At 41.6% G+C, this 16,007-nt stretch overlaps 1 protein-coding gene across 1 annotated transcript; it reads left to right on the top strand.

Moving 5' to 3' along the window:
• Positions 1–8,018: 8,018 nt before the first annotated feature.
• Positions 8,019–9,752, top strand: LOC112072910 (B-cell receptor CD22-like). Its single transcript, XM_070439970.1, has 4 exons — positions 8,019–8,316; positions 8,406–8,493; positions 8,587–8,626; positions 8,750–9,752. Exons 1-4 carry the CDS (start codon positions 8,019–8,021, stop codon positions 8,915–8,917), a joined length of 594 nt encoding a protein of 197 aa, XP_070296071.1. The 3' UTR covers positions 8,918–9,752.
• The last annotated feature ends 6,255 nt before the right edge of the window (positions 9,753–16,007 follow it).

Genomic DNA, 16,007 nt, shown 5'->3' with positions numbered 1-16,007 from the left:
AAAAGAGAGAGATAACAACCCTCGGCTATTTTGTGGCAACCCTCCGTATATTGCGATATTAGGCATCACATTAGTGAAGGAAATGAAGAAAATGTATTAAAATGTGGGAAATGAACGGGTGGAATTAAACCGATTAACTATGCAAATGAGTGAAAGCAGTGTGCATTAAGAAATAGAAGCATGGCTCAAATAGAAAGCCTGTCTGTAATAAAAGCGCCTGTTGTTTCTAAGTGATTTACCGGTAGGCAATAAAACACCCAGCCTAATTTGAAGATTTACGGTAGGCCAGGCTTCACAGGCTATTAGTAGCATGGCACACCTTGATCTGTTTGCTCTCGATCTGTCCCTTAGTCTGGCTTAATTCTGACACCATTGTGTTGCATGACTGTTTCAGTTGTACTGGGTCAGGGTGGCTGGAGTGTGACTTACACCACTCGGAGTATCTGTACTTGAAGGGGTCAACAGTGGAGATGTCCTGCTCTTACACATAATCCCAGTGGTACAGTCACAACATCCTTCTCGGTACACTGAATTGTGGACTGGTAAAGAACCTGAAAGATCTAGGTCAGGACCCAGAGTATGCAGGTCGTCTGGAGTATCATGGGATAAGAAGAATGGTCACACACTGAAGAATCACAGACCTGAGGGATAGTGACTCTGCTGAGTACAAGTTCAGATTTATAACAGATCAGACCGGAGGGAAATATATGGCACACCTGGACGTCACTCTGTCTGTCACAGGTACAGTTACATTCATATACAGTGGGGAAGAACAAGTATTTGATACACTGCCGATTTTGCAGGTTTTCCTACTTACAAAGCATGTAGAGGTCTGTAATTTTTTATCATAGGTACACTTCAACTGTGAGAGACGGAATCTAAAACAAAAATCCAGAAAATCACATTGTATGATTTTTAAGTAATTCATTTGCATTTTATTGCATGACATTAAGTATTGATCACCTACCAACCAGTAAGAATTCCGTCTCTCACAGACCTGTTATGTTTTCTTTAAGAAGCCTCCTGTTCTCCCTCTTACCTGTATTAACTGCACCTGTTTGAACTCGTTACCTGTATAAAAGACACCTGTCCACACACTCAATCAAACAGACTCCAACCTCTCCACAATGGCCAAGACCAGAGAGCTGTGTAAGGACATCAAGGATAAATTGTAAGACCTGCACGGCTGGGAAGCTGGGATGGGCTACAGGACAATAGGCAAGCAGCTTGGTGAGAAGGCAACAACTGTTGGCGCAATTATTAGAAAATAGAAGAAAGATTTCAAGATGATGGTCAATCCCCTCGGTCGGGTCCATGCAAGATCTCACCTCGTGGGGCATCAATGATCATGAGGAAGGTGAGGGATCAGCCCAGACTACACGGCAGACCTGGTCAAATGACCTGAAGAGAGCTGGGACCACAGTCTCAAAGAAAACCATTAGTAAACACACTACGCCGTCATGGATTAAAATCCTGCAGCGCACACAAGGTCCCCCTGCTCAAGCAGGCGCATGTCCCAGGCCCGTCTGAAGTTTGCCAATGACCATCTGGATGATCCAGAGGAGGAATGGGAGAAGGTCATGTTGGTCTGATGATTCAAAAATAGAGCTTTTTGGTTAAACTCACTCGCCGTGTTTTGGAGGAAGAAGAAGGATGAGTACAACCCCAAGAACACCAATCCCAACCGTGAAAGCATGGAGGTGGAAACATCATTCCTTTGGGGTTGCTTTTCATGCAAAGGGGACAGGAACGACTGCACCGTATTGAGGGAGGAAATGGATGGGGACCATGTATGCGCGATCTTAGCCAACAACCTCCTTCCCTCAGTAAGAGCAATTGATGATGGGCGTGGCGGGTCCTTCCAGCATAATGACGAACCCGAAACACACAGCCCAGGGCAACTAAGGGTGGCTCCGTAAGAAGTAATCTCACCAGGTCCTGGAGTGGCCTAGCCAGCTCTCAGACCTGAACCCAATAAAAAATCTTTGGAGGAGCTAAAAGTCCAGATTGCCCAGCGACAGCCCCGAAACCTGAAGGATCGGGAGATATCCTGTATGGAGGAGTGGCCAAAATCCCTGCTGCAGTGTGGTGCAAACCTGGTCTAAGAACGTACAGGAAAACGTATGATCTCTGTAATTGCAAACAACAGGATCTCAGTACAAATATTAAGTTCTGCTTTTCTGATGTATCAAAATACATTATGTCTTTGCAATAAAATAGCTAAATTAATTACTTAAAAATTATACAATGTGATTTTCGGGATTTTTGTTTTAGATTCCGTCGTCTCTACCAGTTGAAGTGTACCTAATGATAAAATTACAGACCTCTACATGCTTTGTAAGTAGGAAAACCTGCAAAATCGCAGTGTTATCAAATACTTGTTTCTCGCCCACTGTAGTTAAACTGTTGAATTTCATTTAGTTCAGGAAAAATGTCTTGGTTTGTATGTAGTGTCGTGTATAACATAGGATTCCTCCATCTTTGTATTAGAGTTGATAAAGTCAGCTGAAAAGGGATTTAACAGTGATATTGTTTATTCTCCAGGTCTTCAGGTGAGGGTGACTGGTGGACATCAGGATAAGACACTGACCTGTAGCACCACCTGTACTCTGACTGACAAGCCCACCTACATTTGGTTCCAAAGAACGGACACAAAGTAAAGGAGGACCCTTCAGCCTGTACTCAGATCCTTTAGTGATGAGACAATTACTCATGTGCTGTAAAAGGCCAAGAGAATCTCCCTGCTCCAGCAGTGTGTGAGTGTGGACTTCTTATAACAAATTTTTTGAATACAATGTTGTTTAAAGTTGTGATACTGAATATTGATCATTATTCATAAATTCCAATTTTTACTCAGTTCTGTAAACTATTCAAACATGTTGTTTTTTACTTGTACAACATCAGGTAATAGTAGTAGATATTGTAATTGAAGATTTATAGATTTATATAAGGTGTTATAATTGTCTTCTGTGCTTTCAGGTAAAAGTGTAGGCGTGTGACTTACACCCATCAGAGTATCTGTACCTTGAAGGGGTCAACAGTGGACATATCCTGCTCTTACACATATCCCAGTTACCCATGATAATCAAACAAGCTTTCTGGTTTACTAAATGGTCTGGTATGGACACTGAAGATCTCCAGCTCAGTGCCAAGGGTATAGAGGGTCATATAGAGTACCTTGCGGATAAGAAGAGTGACGTAACCGCTGAAGAATCACAGACCTGAGATTGAAGTGGACTCTGCTGGGGTACAGGTTCAGATTCATAACTCTGGAGATAGGTTTTCTGGTCACCTGTCTCCCTGACTGTCACAGGTAATCTGTACAAACATTTCACATACAGTTGAAGTCAGAAGTTTACATACACCTTAGTCAAATACATTTAGACTCAGTTTTTAACACATTCTGACATTTAATCTCGTAAAAATTAGTTACAGGTCAGTTAGGATCACCACTTTATTTTAAGTATGTGAAATGTTAGAATAATAGTAGAGAGAATGATTTATTTCAGCTTGATTCTTTCATCACATTCCAAATGGTCAGAAGTTTACATACGTCAATTAGTATTTTGGTGCATTGCTTTAAATTGTTTAACTTGGGTCAAACGTAGCCTTCCACAAGCTTCCCACAATAAGTTGGTAATTTGGCCCATTCCTCCTGACAGAGCTGGTGTAACTGAGTCAGGTTTGTAGGCCTCCTTGCTCACACATGCTTTTTCAGTTCTGCCCACTCCATTTTCTATAGGATTGAGGTCAGGGCTTTGTGATGGCCACTCCAATATCTTGACTTTGTTGTCCTTAAGCCATTTTGCCAACAACTTTGGGAAGTATGCTTGGGGTCATTGTCCATTTGGAAGATCCATTTGCGACCAAGCTTTAACTTCCTGACTGATGTCTTGAGATGTTGCTTCAATATATCCACATAATTTTCCTGCCTCATGATGCCATCTGTTTGTGAAGTGCACCAGTCGCTTCTGCAGCAAAGCACCACCACAACACGATGCTGCCATCCCCGTGCTTCACAGTTGGGATGGTGTTCTTCGGCTTGCAGACCTCCCCCTTTCCTCCATACATAAGATGGTCATTATGGCCAAACAGTTCTGAGCGTATGACGGCTGCGTGGTCGCATGTTGTTTATACTTGCGTACTATTGATTGTACAGATGAACGTGGTACCTTTCAGGCGTTTGGAAATTGCTCCCAATGATGAACAGACTTGTGGAGTCTACAATTTTTTTTCTGAGGTCTTGGCTGATTTTTTAAAGATTTTCCCAAGATGTCAAGCAAAGAAGGCACCGAGTTTGAAGGTAGGCCTTGAAATACATTCACATGTACACCTCCAATTGACTCAAATTATGTTAATTATCCTATCAGAAGGTTCTAAAGCCATGACATCATTTTCTGGAATTTCCAAGCTGTTTAAAGGCACAGTCAACTTAGTGTATGTAAACTTCTGACCCACTGGAATTGTGATACAGTGAATTATAAGTGAAATAATCTGTCTGTCAACAATTGTGGAAAAATTACTTGTGTCATGCACGAAGTAGATGTCCTAACCGACTTGCCAAAACTATAGTTTGTTAAGAAAAGAAATTTGTGAAGTGGTTGAAAAACGAGTTTTAATTATGACTCAACCTAAGTGTATGTAAACTTCCAACTTCAACTGTAGATAACTTTAATTACCTTATTAAGGCAGTAATACAGGCTTAGTGGTATGTAACAGAAAAATAACAAATCTTGTATTTCACATCAGAGGACATACAGTTGAAGTCGGAAGTTAACATACACTTAGGTTGGACACCAACCCAGAAGAAGTTAAAACTTTCCACCTTCTCCACTACTGTCCTGTCGATGTGGATCAGGGGTGCTCCCTCTGCTGTTTCCTGAAGTCCACGATCATCTCCTTTGTTTTGTTGACGTTGAGTGAGAAGTTATTTTCCTGACACCACACTCCGGGGGCCCTCACCGCCTCCCTGTAGGCCGTCTCGTCGTTGTTGGTCATCAAGCCTACCACTGTAGTGTCGTCTGCAAACTTGATGATTGAGTTGGAACCGTGCATGGCCACGCAGTCATAGGTGAACAGGGAGTACAGGAGAGGGCCGAGAACACACCCTTGTAGGGCCCCAGTGTTGAGGACCAGCTGGTTGGAGATATTGTTTCCTATCTTCACCCCCTGGGGGCGATAGTCAGTTATTTCAGTTACCTTAGCTTTCTTGGGAACAGGAATAATGGTGGCCCTCTTGAAGCATGTGGGGACAGCAGACTGGGATAGGGATTTATTGAATATGTCCGTAAACACACCAGCCAGCTGGTCTGCGCATGCTCTGAGGACACGGCTAGGCATGCCGTCTGGGCCGGCAGCCTTGCGAGGGTTAACCCGTTTAAATGCTTTACTCACGTCAGCCACGGAGAAGGAGAGCCCACAGTCTATGGTAGCGGGCCATGTCAGTGGCACTGTACTGTCCTCAAAGCGAGCAAAGAAGTTGTTTAATTTGTCTGGGAGTAAGACGTCGGTGTCTACGACGGGGCTGGTTTTCTTTTTGTAATCCGTGATTGACTGTAGACCCTGCTACATACGTCTCGTGTTTGAGCCGTTGAATTGCGACTCTWCTTTGTCCCTATACCGACGCTTTGCTTGTTTGATTGCCTTGCGGAGGGAATAGCTGCACTGTTTGTATTCGGTCATGTTTCCGGTCACCTTGCCATGGTTAAAAGCGTTGGTTCGTGCTTTCAGTGTTGCACGAATGCTGCCATCAATCCACGGTTTCTGGTTAGGAAACGTTTTAATAGTCACAGTGGCTACAACATCTCTGATGCACTTGCTAATAAACTCGCTCACAGAGTCAGCCACTACATCAATGTTATTGTCTGATGCTATCCGGAACATATCCCAGTCCACGTGATCGAAGCAATCTTGAAGCGTGGAATCCGATTGGTCAGACCAGCATTGAATAGACCTGAGTATGGGCGTTTCCGGGTTTAGTTTCTGTCTATAGGCTGTGAGCAACAAAATAGTCATGGTCAGATTTGCCGAAGGCAGGGCGGGGGAGGGTTTTCGTATGCATCACGGAAGTTAGAGTAGCAGTGATCGAGAATGCTACCAGCTCGAGTCACGCAGTCGATATGCTGATAAAATTTAGGAAGGCTTGTTATCAGGTTAGATTTGCTAAAATCCCCACCTACATTAAATGCAGCCTTGAGATGTATGGTTTCCAGTTTGAAGTTCTTTCAGGACCGACGAGGTATCTGCTTGGGGGGGATATACACGGCTGTGACTATAATCTAAGAGAATTATCTTGGAAGATAATGCTGTCGGAATTTGATTGTAAGGAATTCTAGGTCAGGTGAACAGAAGGACTTGAGTTCCTGCATGTTGTTATGATTACACCACAAGTATTTAATCATAAGGCATACACCCCCTCCCTTCTTCTTACCAGAGAGATGTTTGTTTCTGTCGGCGCGATGCATGAAGAAACCGGGTTTCTGTACCGACTCTGACAACGTATCCATAGTGAGCCATGTTTCCGTGAAACAGAGAATGTTACAATCTCTGAWGTCTCTCTGGAAGGCAACTCGTGCCCAAATTTCGTCCACCTTGTTGTCTAGAGATTGGACATTGGCGAGTAATATGCTCGGAAGCGGTGGATGGTGTGCTCGCCTTCTGAGTCTGACCAGTAGGCCGCTCCGTCTGCCTCTCCTGCGGCGACCGCATTGTTTTGGGTAGGCCTCTGGGAAAAGATCCGATGTCAGGGTGGAGTTCCGAACAAGGGATCCGCWTCGGGAAAGACGTATTCCTGGTCGTATTGTTGGTAAGTTGACGTCGCTTTTATATCCCAATAGTTCCTCCCGGCTGTATGAAATATCACTTGAGATTTTCTGGGCTAACAATGTAAGAAATAATACATAAAAAAACAAAGAACTGCATCGTTAAGGACCTGAAGCGAGGTGACCATCTCTGTTGGGCCATCTTGTGTCGACTTGGCATAGCTCATGGTGATCTTAGGCTTGTGTGCGGCTGCTCGGCCATGGGAACCCATTTCATGAAGCTCCCGACGAACAGTTATTGTGCTGAAGTTACTTCCAAAGGCAGTTTGGAACTTGGTAGTGAATGTTGCACCCCAGGACAGACGATTTTAAAGTGCTAAGCGCTTCAGCACTCGGCGGCCCGTTCTGTGAGCTTGACTTGTGTGGCCTACCAATTTGCGGCCGAGCCGCTGTTGCTCCTAGATGTTTCCACTTCACAATAACAGCACTTACAGTTGAACGGGGCTGCTCTAGCAGGGCAGAAATTCGATGAACTGACTTCTTGGAAAGGTGGCATCCTATGATGGTGACACGTTGAAAGTCACTGAGCTCTTCAGTAAGGCCATTCTACTGCCAATGTTTGTCTATGAGATTGCATGGCTGTGTGCTCGATTTTGCCAGAAACAGGTGTGGCTGTAATAGCTGGATCCACTAATTTGAAAGGGTGTCACATACTTTTGAATATATTGTGTATTTAGGAGGATATTAATGATTTGTTTCCTTTTACCCTAGATGTTGTGTTGGAGATGGATCCTACATCTGTGTCAGAGAGGGAGAATGTCACACTGACATGTAAAACCAAATGTACACTGGACCCCATCACAGCCTACAGTTGGTATAAGAATGGACAGCCTATAACAAACAGCAACACCCTCCTCTCCTGTCTATATCCTGTTCACAGTCAGCAGTGAGGTACAGGCAGATACTCCTGTGCTGTAGAAGGCCATGAGGATCTCCCTCTGCTGAAGAGACTCTCACTGTCAGATGTAAGTACATGGGGTTTAAATCATTAGCTTGGTATATTAACATTGTAATAATGTTTTATCTATCTCCAGTTGTATTCTTTATTAAGTAACATCATGTTGGAACCTCAGAGCATGTGCTTTTAATTTTTCTCAATGTAATTATTTTAATATATCTTGTAAAATGCGCTGATGTACTTTATTTGCTAAATCTAATGTCTTCAGAAAGCCAAGATAAATATATACTATAACCAAGATGTTAATGTATTTTAATGGTCCTTTACCAGATGGCCCAAAGAACACCTCGGTGTCAGTCAGTCCCTCTGGTGAAATAGTGGAGGGCAGTTCAGTGACTCTGACCTGCAGCAGTGATGCCAACCCACCTGTGGACAAATACACCTGGTACAAGACAAAATACAAGAACTTGTCGATGAGAAATTCTGGACAGAGATACACCATCCATAATATCAGCTCTGAGGACAGAGAGGGATACTACTGCGAGGCTCTGAACATTTTAGGGAGACAGACTATCCCTGTCCATATTAATGTTACATGTAAGTATGACACATTGTCTATTTTTGTGCTCTGTAACTTTACAGATTTCATTCTGACATCATGCATTTATAAACTCATGACCCTGCAGCAGTGTTTCCCTGGGTTCCTGTGGTGGGGGTGGGGGCTGTCCTGACTGCTGGAGCTCTTCTACTCACCATCTACTGCTATGTGAAGAGGTGAGTTTTTCAATTACATATACTGTATTAGTAACATATCAACTTCCACTAGAGGTCAGTAGAGAGCTGACCTCACTCTGTCCATCATTACAGGAGATCCACAGGAGGAAGTGATGCCACAGCAGACACACGGGTAATAATGTCAACAACCAAAGTTATTTTAATCCTAATAACATAGACAGTAAGAAAACAAATTTATATAAAAATGTAGAGGGATTTGTTCGTAAAGTGCTCATTCAGTGTGTCTTTTTTTCAGATTAAGGGACTCCCCTGTGACACAGCCCCTCAGAAAGATGCTGAGCCCTCCGATTATGAGAACTGGAGAGAACCACCACAGAACCTGTACAGTGACACAGCCCCTCAGATAGATGCTGAGCCCTCCGATTATGAGAACTGGAGCGAACCACCACAGAACCTGGACTGAAGAGAACCACCACAGAACCTGGATTGAAGAGAACCACCACAGAACCTGACTGAAGAGAACCACCACAGAACCTGACTGAAGAGTACCACCACAGAACCTGACTGAAGAGAACCACCACAGAACCTGGACTGAAGAGAACCACAACAGGTCCTGGACTGAAGAGAACCACCACAGAACCTGACTGAAGAGAACCACCACAGAACCTGACTGAAGAGAACCACCACAGAACCTGGACTGAAGAGAACCACAACAGAACCTGGACTGAAGAGCTACAGCATCAAACCTAAGCTAGGCCTCACAATGCTATTCTCTTACCATCATAATGCTTTATTATCTATTAGGTTTTCCAGACAATGACCTTTAACTTTTGAGTGAATGCTGGAATTTAGATTGTTATCCTAATGATAACTACAGTATGTATATAGATGATAAATACAGTTTGTATATAGATGATATGTCACGCCCTGGCCTTAGTATTATTTGTTTTCTTTATTATTTTAGTTAGGTCAGGGTGTGACATGGGGTATGTGTGTGTTTTGGGTGATTATATGGTATAGGGGGTGTTGGTTGTAGTGTATGGGTTTGTGTTGAGTGTATGTGTCTAGGTATGTCTATTGTTGAGTGTAGGTGTTTAGGAAAGTCTATGGTTGCCTGATTTGGTTCTCAATCAGAGACAGCTGGTTATTGTTGTCTCTGATTGGGAGCCATATTTAAGGTTGCCATAGGCTTTAGGTGTTTGTGGGTAATTGTCTATGTCGATGTTCTATGTTGCATGTATGCACTAGTTCATGGTTAGCTTCACGTTTGTTTTGTTCATTTTGTAAGTTTTGTTTTTCCCTTCATTAAAGAAGATGTTCTTTTCACGCGCTGCACCTTGGTCCTCACTCTCTACCTTTGACGATCGTGACATGATAACTGGGATAGATTATTCTTCTGCTATTTTTCTATAAGATTTTGCCATTTTCAGATTTGATTACATTTCATGTAGAAATATGTTTAACTATTTGTTAGCTCTGCTCCTTCAGGGTAGCAGTAAGCTATACCACTCCCCCAGCAGGAACACAGAACCTAACAGGTGGAGGCTGGGGTGGTGGTAGGAGCTAGAAGCCAGCTCATAGTAGCAGCATATGGCAGCGTGATGAGTGAGCAGACCCGGTCAGCCTAAATAGACCACCAAATATGGTGGACGTAAATGATACTAGCCTCTAATTGGTGCAATCTTAGCTGATGAGTCAGCTGAGATGGGCACTCAGGTTTATTTTCTGAACTGGCTCCGCTTAGTTTCAGAAAGAAAACACCACGTAGAAATATGTTTAACCATTTATTAGCAAACAAATAATGCAAGTCTTGATGATATAAGTTCTGCTCCTTCAAGGTATCTCACTGCCCAAGCAATGCGTCAAAATACAAAATAGCGTACAAGCAGCTAGCGCGGTAAGCTACAACAATCGCTGAGACAGAAAGAGCTGTCATCTTGCTGTATGAAGATATCCTACCTATGCAACTCTGCTACTGGACAACAGGCTGACAGAATCATGATCATATACCAATACTGCAGGAACTCATGTAGGCTCCACAACCTAAAGGTCAATAAAATGTAACATTGTAGCACCAGAGGTATATATATATGATATAGGGGGCAGCATTTTCACTTTTGGATGAATTGCGTGCCCATAGTGAACTGCCTCCTACTCTATCCCAGATGCTAATATATGCATATTATTATTTTTATTGGATATAAAACACTCTGAAGTTTCTAAAACTGTTTGAATGATGTCTGAGTATAACATAATTCATATGGCAGGCAAAAACCTGAGAAAAAATCCAAACAGTAAGTGAGAATTTTGAGACTGGTCGATGTTAAACTCATCGCCTATTCAATTCCCTGTAATATATGGATCTGTTTGCACTTCCTACGCCTTCCACTAGATGTCAACAGTCTGTAGACCGCTGAATGAAGCCTATAATGTGATGTGGGACTGGATGGGAGGTGTTTGAGTCAGTGGTCTGGCAGATAGCCAGTTCTTGGTCATGCGCATTACTCATGATATCGCCATGCGTTCCATTACTTATAGAGACTGAAAAGAATTCTCCGGTTAGAACCTTATTGGATATAAATGATAACATCCTGAAGATTGATTCTCTACTAAATTTGACCAGTTTATTCAACTTGTAATATAACTTTTTGAAGGTTTCGTCCGACGTTTGCCTGCATCTGCGCGAGCGTTTCGACACGTGTACTACACATGCTACCAAAAGTAGCTAATTGGGCATAAGTGATGGACATTATCGAACAAAACAACGATTTATTGTGGAACTAGGATTCCTGCCAGTGCATTCTGATGAAGATAATCAAAGGTAAGGGAATATTTATGATGTAATTTCGTATTTCTGTTGACTCCAACATGGTGGAGAAATGTTGTTAAATCTGAGCGCTGTCTCAGATTATTGCATGGTGTGCTTTTTACGTAAAGTTTTTTTGAAATCTGACACAGCGGTTGCATTAGAGAAAATGATCTTTAATTGGTGTAAACATGTATCTTTCTCAAAGTTATGATGAGTTTTTGTTAATTTGACTGGCTTTGCAATTATACGGATATTTTGGAGATTTCTGAACATGAGCAAGTAAACCGAAGATTATGTGGATTATAATATGCCACTTATCAACGAAATAATAATGTATTGTTGGACATGATGTCTATGGATGTCACATGATGAAGATCTAATCAAAGTAGTGATTATTATTGATCTCTATTTGTTTTTTGATGACTATTAATTTGCTGGGAAAATGGTCTCTGTTTTTCGTGCGTATGTACTGACTAACATAGAATTGTTTGGTGTGCTTTTCCTGTAATATCCTTTGAAATCAGAACCATGTTGGCGGATCACTACATGTTTCGCTTAATTTGGTGTCTCTGTGTGATTTCATGAAAGATTGATTTTTAGTAATATATTTGAATTTGCGGCTCATTTTTCTGATTTTGGCCAAGTGGATAGCTACGTGCCACACTATCCAGAGAAGTTATGGTGGGTGCGACATGCGAGTGTAAATACATCATTATTTCATTACATATGCGAATTGATTGGCCAAGTGCTACTGCGCCTCATTTTCAGTTGAACTTTCATAGACTTTCTTCGGTCTTACTAGTTGGCTGTGCATGTGAGAGTGAGATGCTGCTGTGTGAATGATTGTGACGGATCTTCTTTTATGCAGTTTTCTTGAAAGATACTCGACGGACACAGGACGCAGGCTGTCGTTCAGATTGATTGACGATTTTATAACAGGTTATAAGCGATATAAGGGAAGTACAACTACTCTATAGTAGTGAAGATGTGAGTTTCTCTTTCACATCCCTCTGGCTTGACACAGCTAATAGTAAATTCGCCAAAGAAGCTAGCTCTGATACTGCAACCTAGAACATACGATGAGATAAAAATGATCAGAGGAGCTACTTACATTTCTGTAAGAAATTATTGTTGAAATAATATATAGGTTTGGAACTGTTGTGTAATATATAACAATAAAATTGTATTGTTAATCTGGAATAAAACTTGATGAGCAATGGTTTCTTGAGGCAAACCCACCCACAGTACAGCTATGGTTCTATCTATCGTGAGGAGGTCTCTCGTCTGTTGACTGAAAGGAGTAGATGTTTAGGTCAGTTTGGCAACATACTATGTGAGTTAGGGTTCACTCTGAATACTTAAAAAACAGTAAGAAACAGTTTAAAGCGAGCATAATCAAGTGTTGCACTGTCAGAAAGCGAGAGAATAGACATGCTTCATAAGATGTGTGGGGTCTGGTATATAGCGATGTGAATCAGTTATTGCCAGTTTCAGATAAAAAAAGAATGTTATTTTAGTTTAACAGCAACAGTTCAAATAGATTTTTACAACATAATTTTATAAGTAAGGTAATAGGATGATATTTTTCTGCTGTATGTTATTAGGGTTGCCTACAAAGCTGTGTGGTGTGTTTGTTTCATTGTGTGTTTGATCAATCCTTTTTCCATTCAGAATTAAAATATTATTAGATTATTTTAAAGAACAGTAACTAAGAAGATAAATGTTATTATAATGTGGAGAAATCATTAATAATAGTTATATGGATATTTAAATTTAATTGTTATTTGTTTTGTCCTATATATGCATTTGTTTTTTAGGACATGAGGATGAATGTTTTGATAATCATGTATAGGTTGCTATTTTCTGAGTTTGGGTTCAGAAAACAGAATGGTGCTTCGGTCCGGTAGAAGAAATTGCAAATGAAGTAAAGATCCCTCCTGAGCAAAATCAGAGTAGAAGTGCAGCTAAAGTGTAACTATACAAATGCACTAGTCCAGACCAGTCTGCAAGTTCATTTGAAGGCTTCTAGTTTAAACTGTGTAAGGGAATAGGGTTCCAAGAATAATAACCAGAAATATTTTGTACAACATTTGAATTGTGACTGTCGGCGAAAGTCACACCGACTAATGTGACTGGGATGACCTGTAAAATGTAAGCTATGGCTGATAGTGTGCATTGATTGCAGCGGTTTCGTAAGCTGGCGACATGCTGTACTAAACTAGTTAACATTCACTGACTGAAATACTACTGAATCACTGTGATAAACACCATCTTCTGCTCATGATCAGAAAACATTGCTTCTCACTCACTGTATAGCAACACATAGCCTGTATGCTAGTCTAGCATAGACTACTTCCTCCTTGTATGGATGAAGGACTATTCTCCATGATGGTTCYCGGAGCACACTGACTCAGCTCGAAAGCTGGTTACAGCAGCAGAGTCAATGGAGAAAAAGAAGCAAGCGCTTAGTAGCAGCAAGCGGCAGAAGGATGTAAGAGCAGACCCGGTCAATAAGGAAGTCGTGAATGATACTAGCCTCTAATTGGTGCAATCTCAGTTGAGGCAGGCACTCGGGTTTCCTTTCTGAACTAGCTCCGCTTAATAAATAGCCTTATTTTCTTGTGTACTTATCTYTTTTTGATRTTTTTCTATGGGATTTWGCCAATTCCAGATTTTTTATAATAGATAAAGTATTMGCTTGTTTTAGTGACACAAAAGGAATAATATTGATAAGAGATTTACATAATTTTAGCTCTGGAGTTGCTCCTGATTTGTTTAAATACGTTTTACTTTGTATTGGTGTCAGATATTATTGGGCATTTTATATTTTATATTATGTTATACCATATTGTTCAGTGTCATAATATTGCTTGTTTTATTATCAAATTATGAATTATTACCTATTTTAGATACATTACATTTTGCAGTTTTTTTTTTACATTGAATACAGTACAAGTATCATGTTGTAAATAAGCTCAAAGTTAGACAATAAATAGACAACAAATAAATAAATAATGTTTCTTGTATTTCTGCCTATTGTACACATGATGGCGCCATTGAGCAACATAATGCATGAGTGGCTAGCCTATAGGTCAGCCAGGGATACTCCATTACTGTCAGGAGATAAACTGTAATAGATCAACAATCAGCACTGTTCATCAACAAACACACACACGAACATGCACACACACACGTAAACACACACTAAGCCTGGAACTTGCCAGAGTCTTCCCCGGTAGTTCAGACGTTGTATGGGTGTGTGTGTGGGTGTGCCTGCGTGTGTGTGTTTGTGTTTATATGTGTGTGTGCGTGTGTGTTTTTGCTTGTGTGTGTGTGTGTATGTGTGTGTTTGCTTGTGTGTGGTATGGGTATGTTGCTCCCTAGACTACTGCAGGAGTACTCTAATGTAAGTGGTCCAACAGATTTACTAGGTGGTAAAGGTCTGGATGGACTATTTCTACTTTGATCTAATTTCTTGTATTTCTTTGGTTCTTTGGGAATGTGGTTCATACTGCTATTGGTGTCTGGAGCTCTACCCCTCTTGTTATTGGTTCCATTGTACTTGTGGGACTATGCTATTGGTCCCATTGCATGTATTTGGACTGTGCCTGCTGTTTGTCCTCCGGTCCAGGGGGTGGAGCTGGAGAGCACCAGGCAGATGATCAGGTACCCAGACAGCTAGATGCAGAGAACCCCTCCCTCTCCTCAGAGGGCCAACCCTATAGGCCTCAACACCTCCTCAGCCTCCCAGTACGCCTCCACAGGGTAAGGACATCCATCTGTCTGTCAAAACATAATCTACGATTTATAAACATATATATAAGCATTTATAATGAATAATTATGAGTTATTCTAAAGTGTTACCAATCATCTCATATAAACTTTTGAAATGTACCAAGTGATGGAAGGAGGAAGCAGGAGCACAGGTGCAGGTGCTTGTGTTTTCATACTGTTTGTCTCTCTCCCAGGACCAGGAGGATGGCTCCCATCAATGGTGACAAGTGTTTCTTCTGGAGGACCACCGGCTGTTTCTATGGTGACAAGTATCGCTTCAAACACAAGCCTGACCAGAGAGGGAGAGACAGGAAACCCTGACAAGCTTGGATAGAATGGGGCTGTTGGGGGGGGTGTCACCGCTTTTGTAGTCCTCTGACACAGCACATACAGCACACTGGACACACAGTAGGACTAAGTGTCAATCAAAGTGAAGAGGAGTGCTCCTCTGATTTCCTTCCCCCGCCCCCTCGGCCTGAGCTGTGAAACATGTTTGATCATTGATGTTAGATGATGGAGATGATGTCATCATTAGAATCTTGAGGGGGTTGTTGCCCAGGCCAACGCCTCTACAACAACCATGTTGTAGACACTAAAGGGGGTCAGTGCAGGGTCTTTGATGCAACTGATGAAGAGTGTACATTAAATGGGTTTGTAGAATAGAATGAATGACATCATGGAACTGACCAAATGTAAATGGAACTTTGACCTGTTCCATGTAGAACTCAGAGGGACAAGGCAACACATTCTGAGATATTATAAACATTCCATATAGAATAGTCAACATATTGTTAACATGGTTCTGTATTTAAATAAAAGTGGAAATGGGGGACATTGTGTCCATTATAGAAATGTAGGGCCCATTTTAATACAGTAACCTCCCTTCTCTGACATGCTGTTCTGGTCCTCATGCATGTTAATGTCTTAAAGAGGAAGGAAAGGACAGTTCTGTATCAGCTACTTGTGTTCT

This window comes from Salvelinus sp. IW2-2015, unplaced genomic scaffold (genome assembly GCF_002910315.2).
Source record: "Salvelinus sp. IW2-2015 unplaced genomic scaffold, ASM291031v2 Un_scaffold2082, whole genome shotgun sequence".
NCBI classification, from domain to species: Eukaryota; Metazoa; Chordata; class Actinopteri; order Salmoniformes; family Salmonidae; genus Salvelinus; species Salvelinus sp. IW2-2015.
This window is presented reverse-complemented; position numbering and strand designations above follow the sequence as displayed.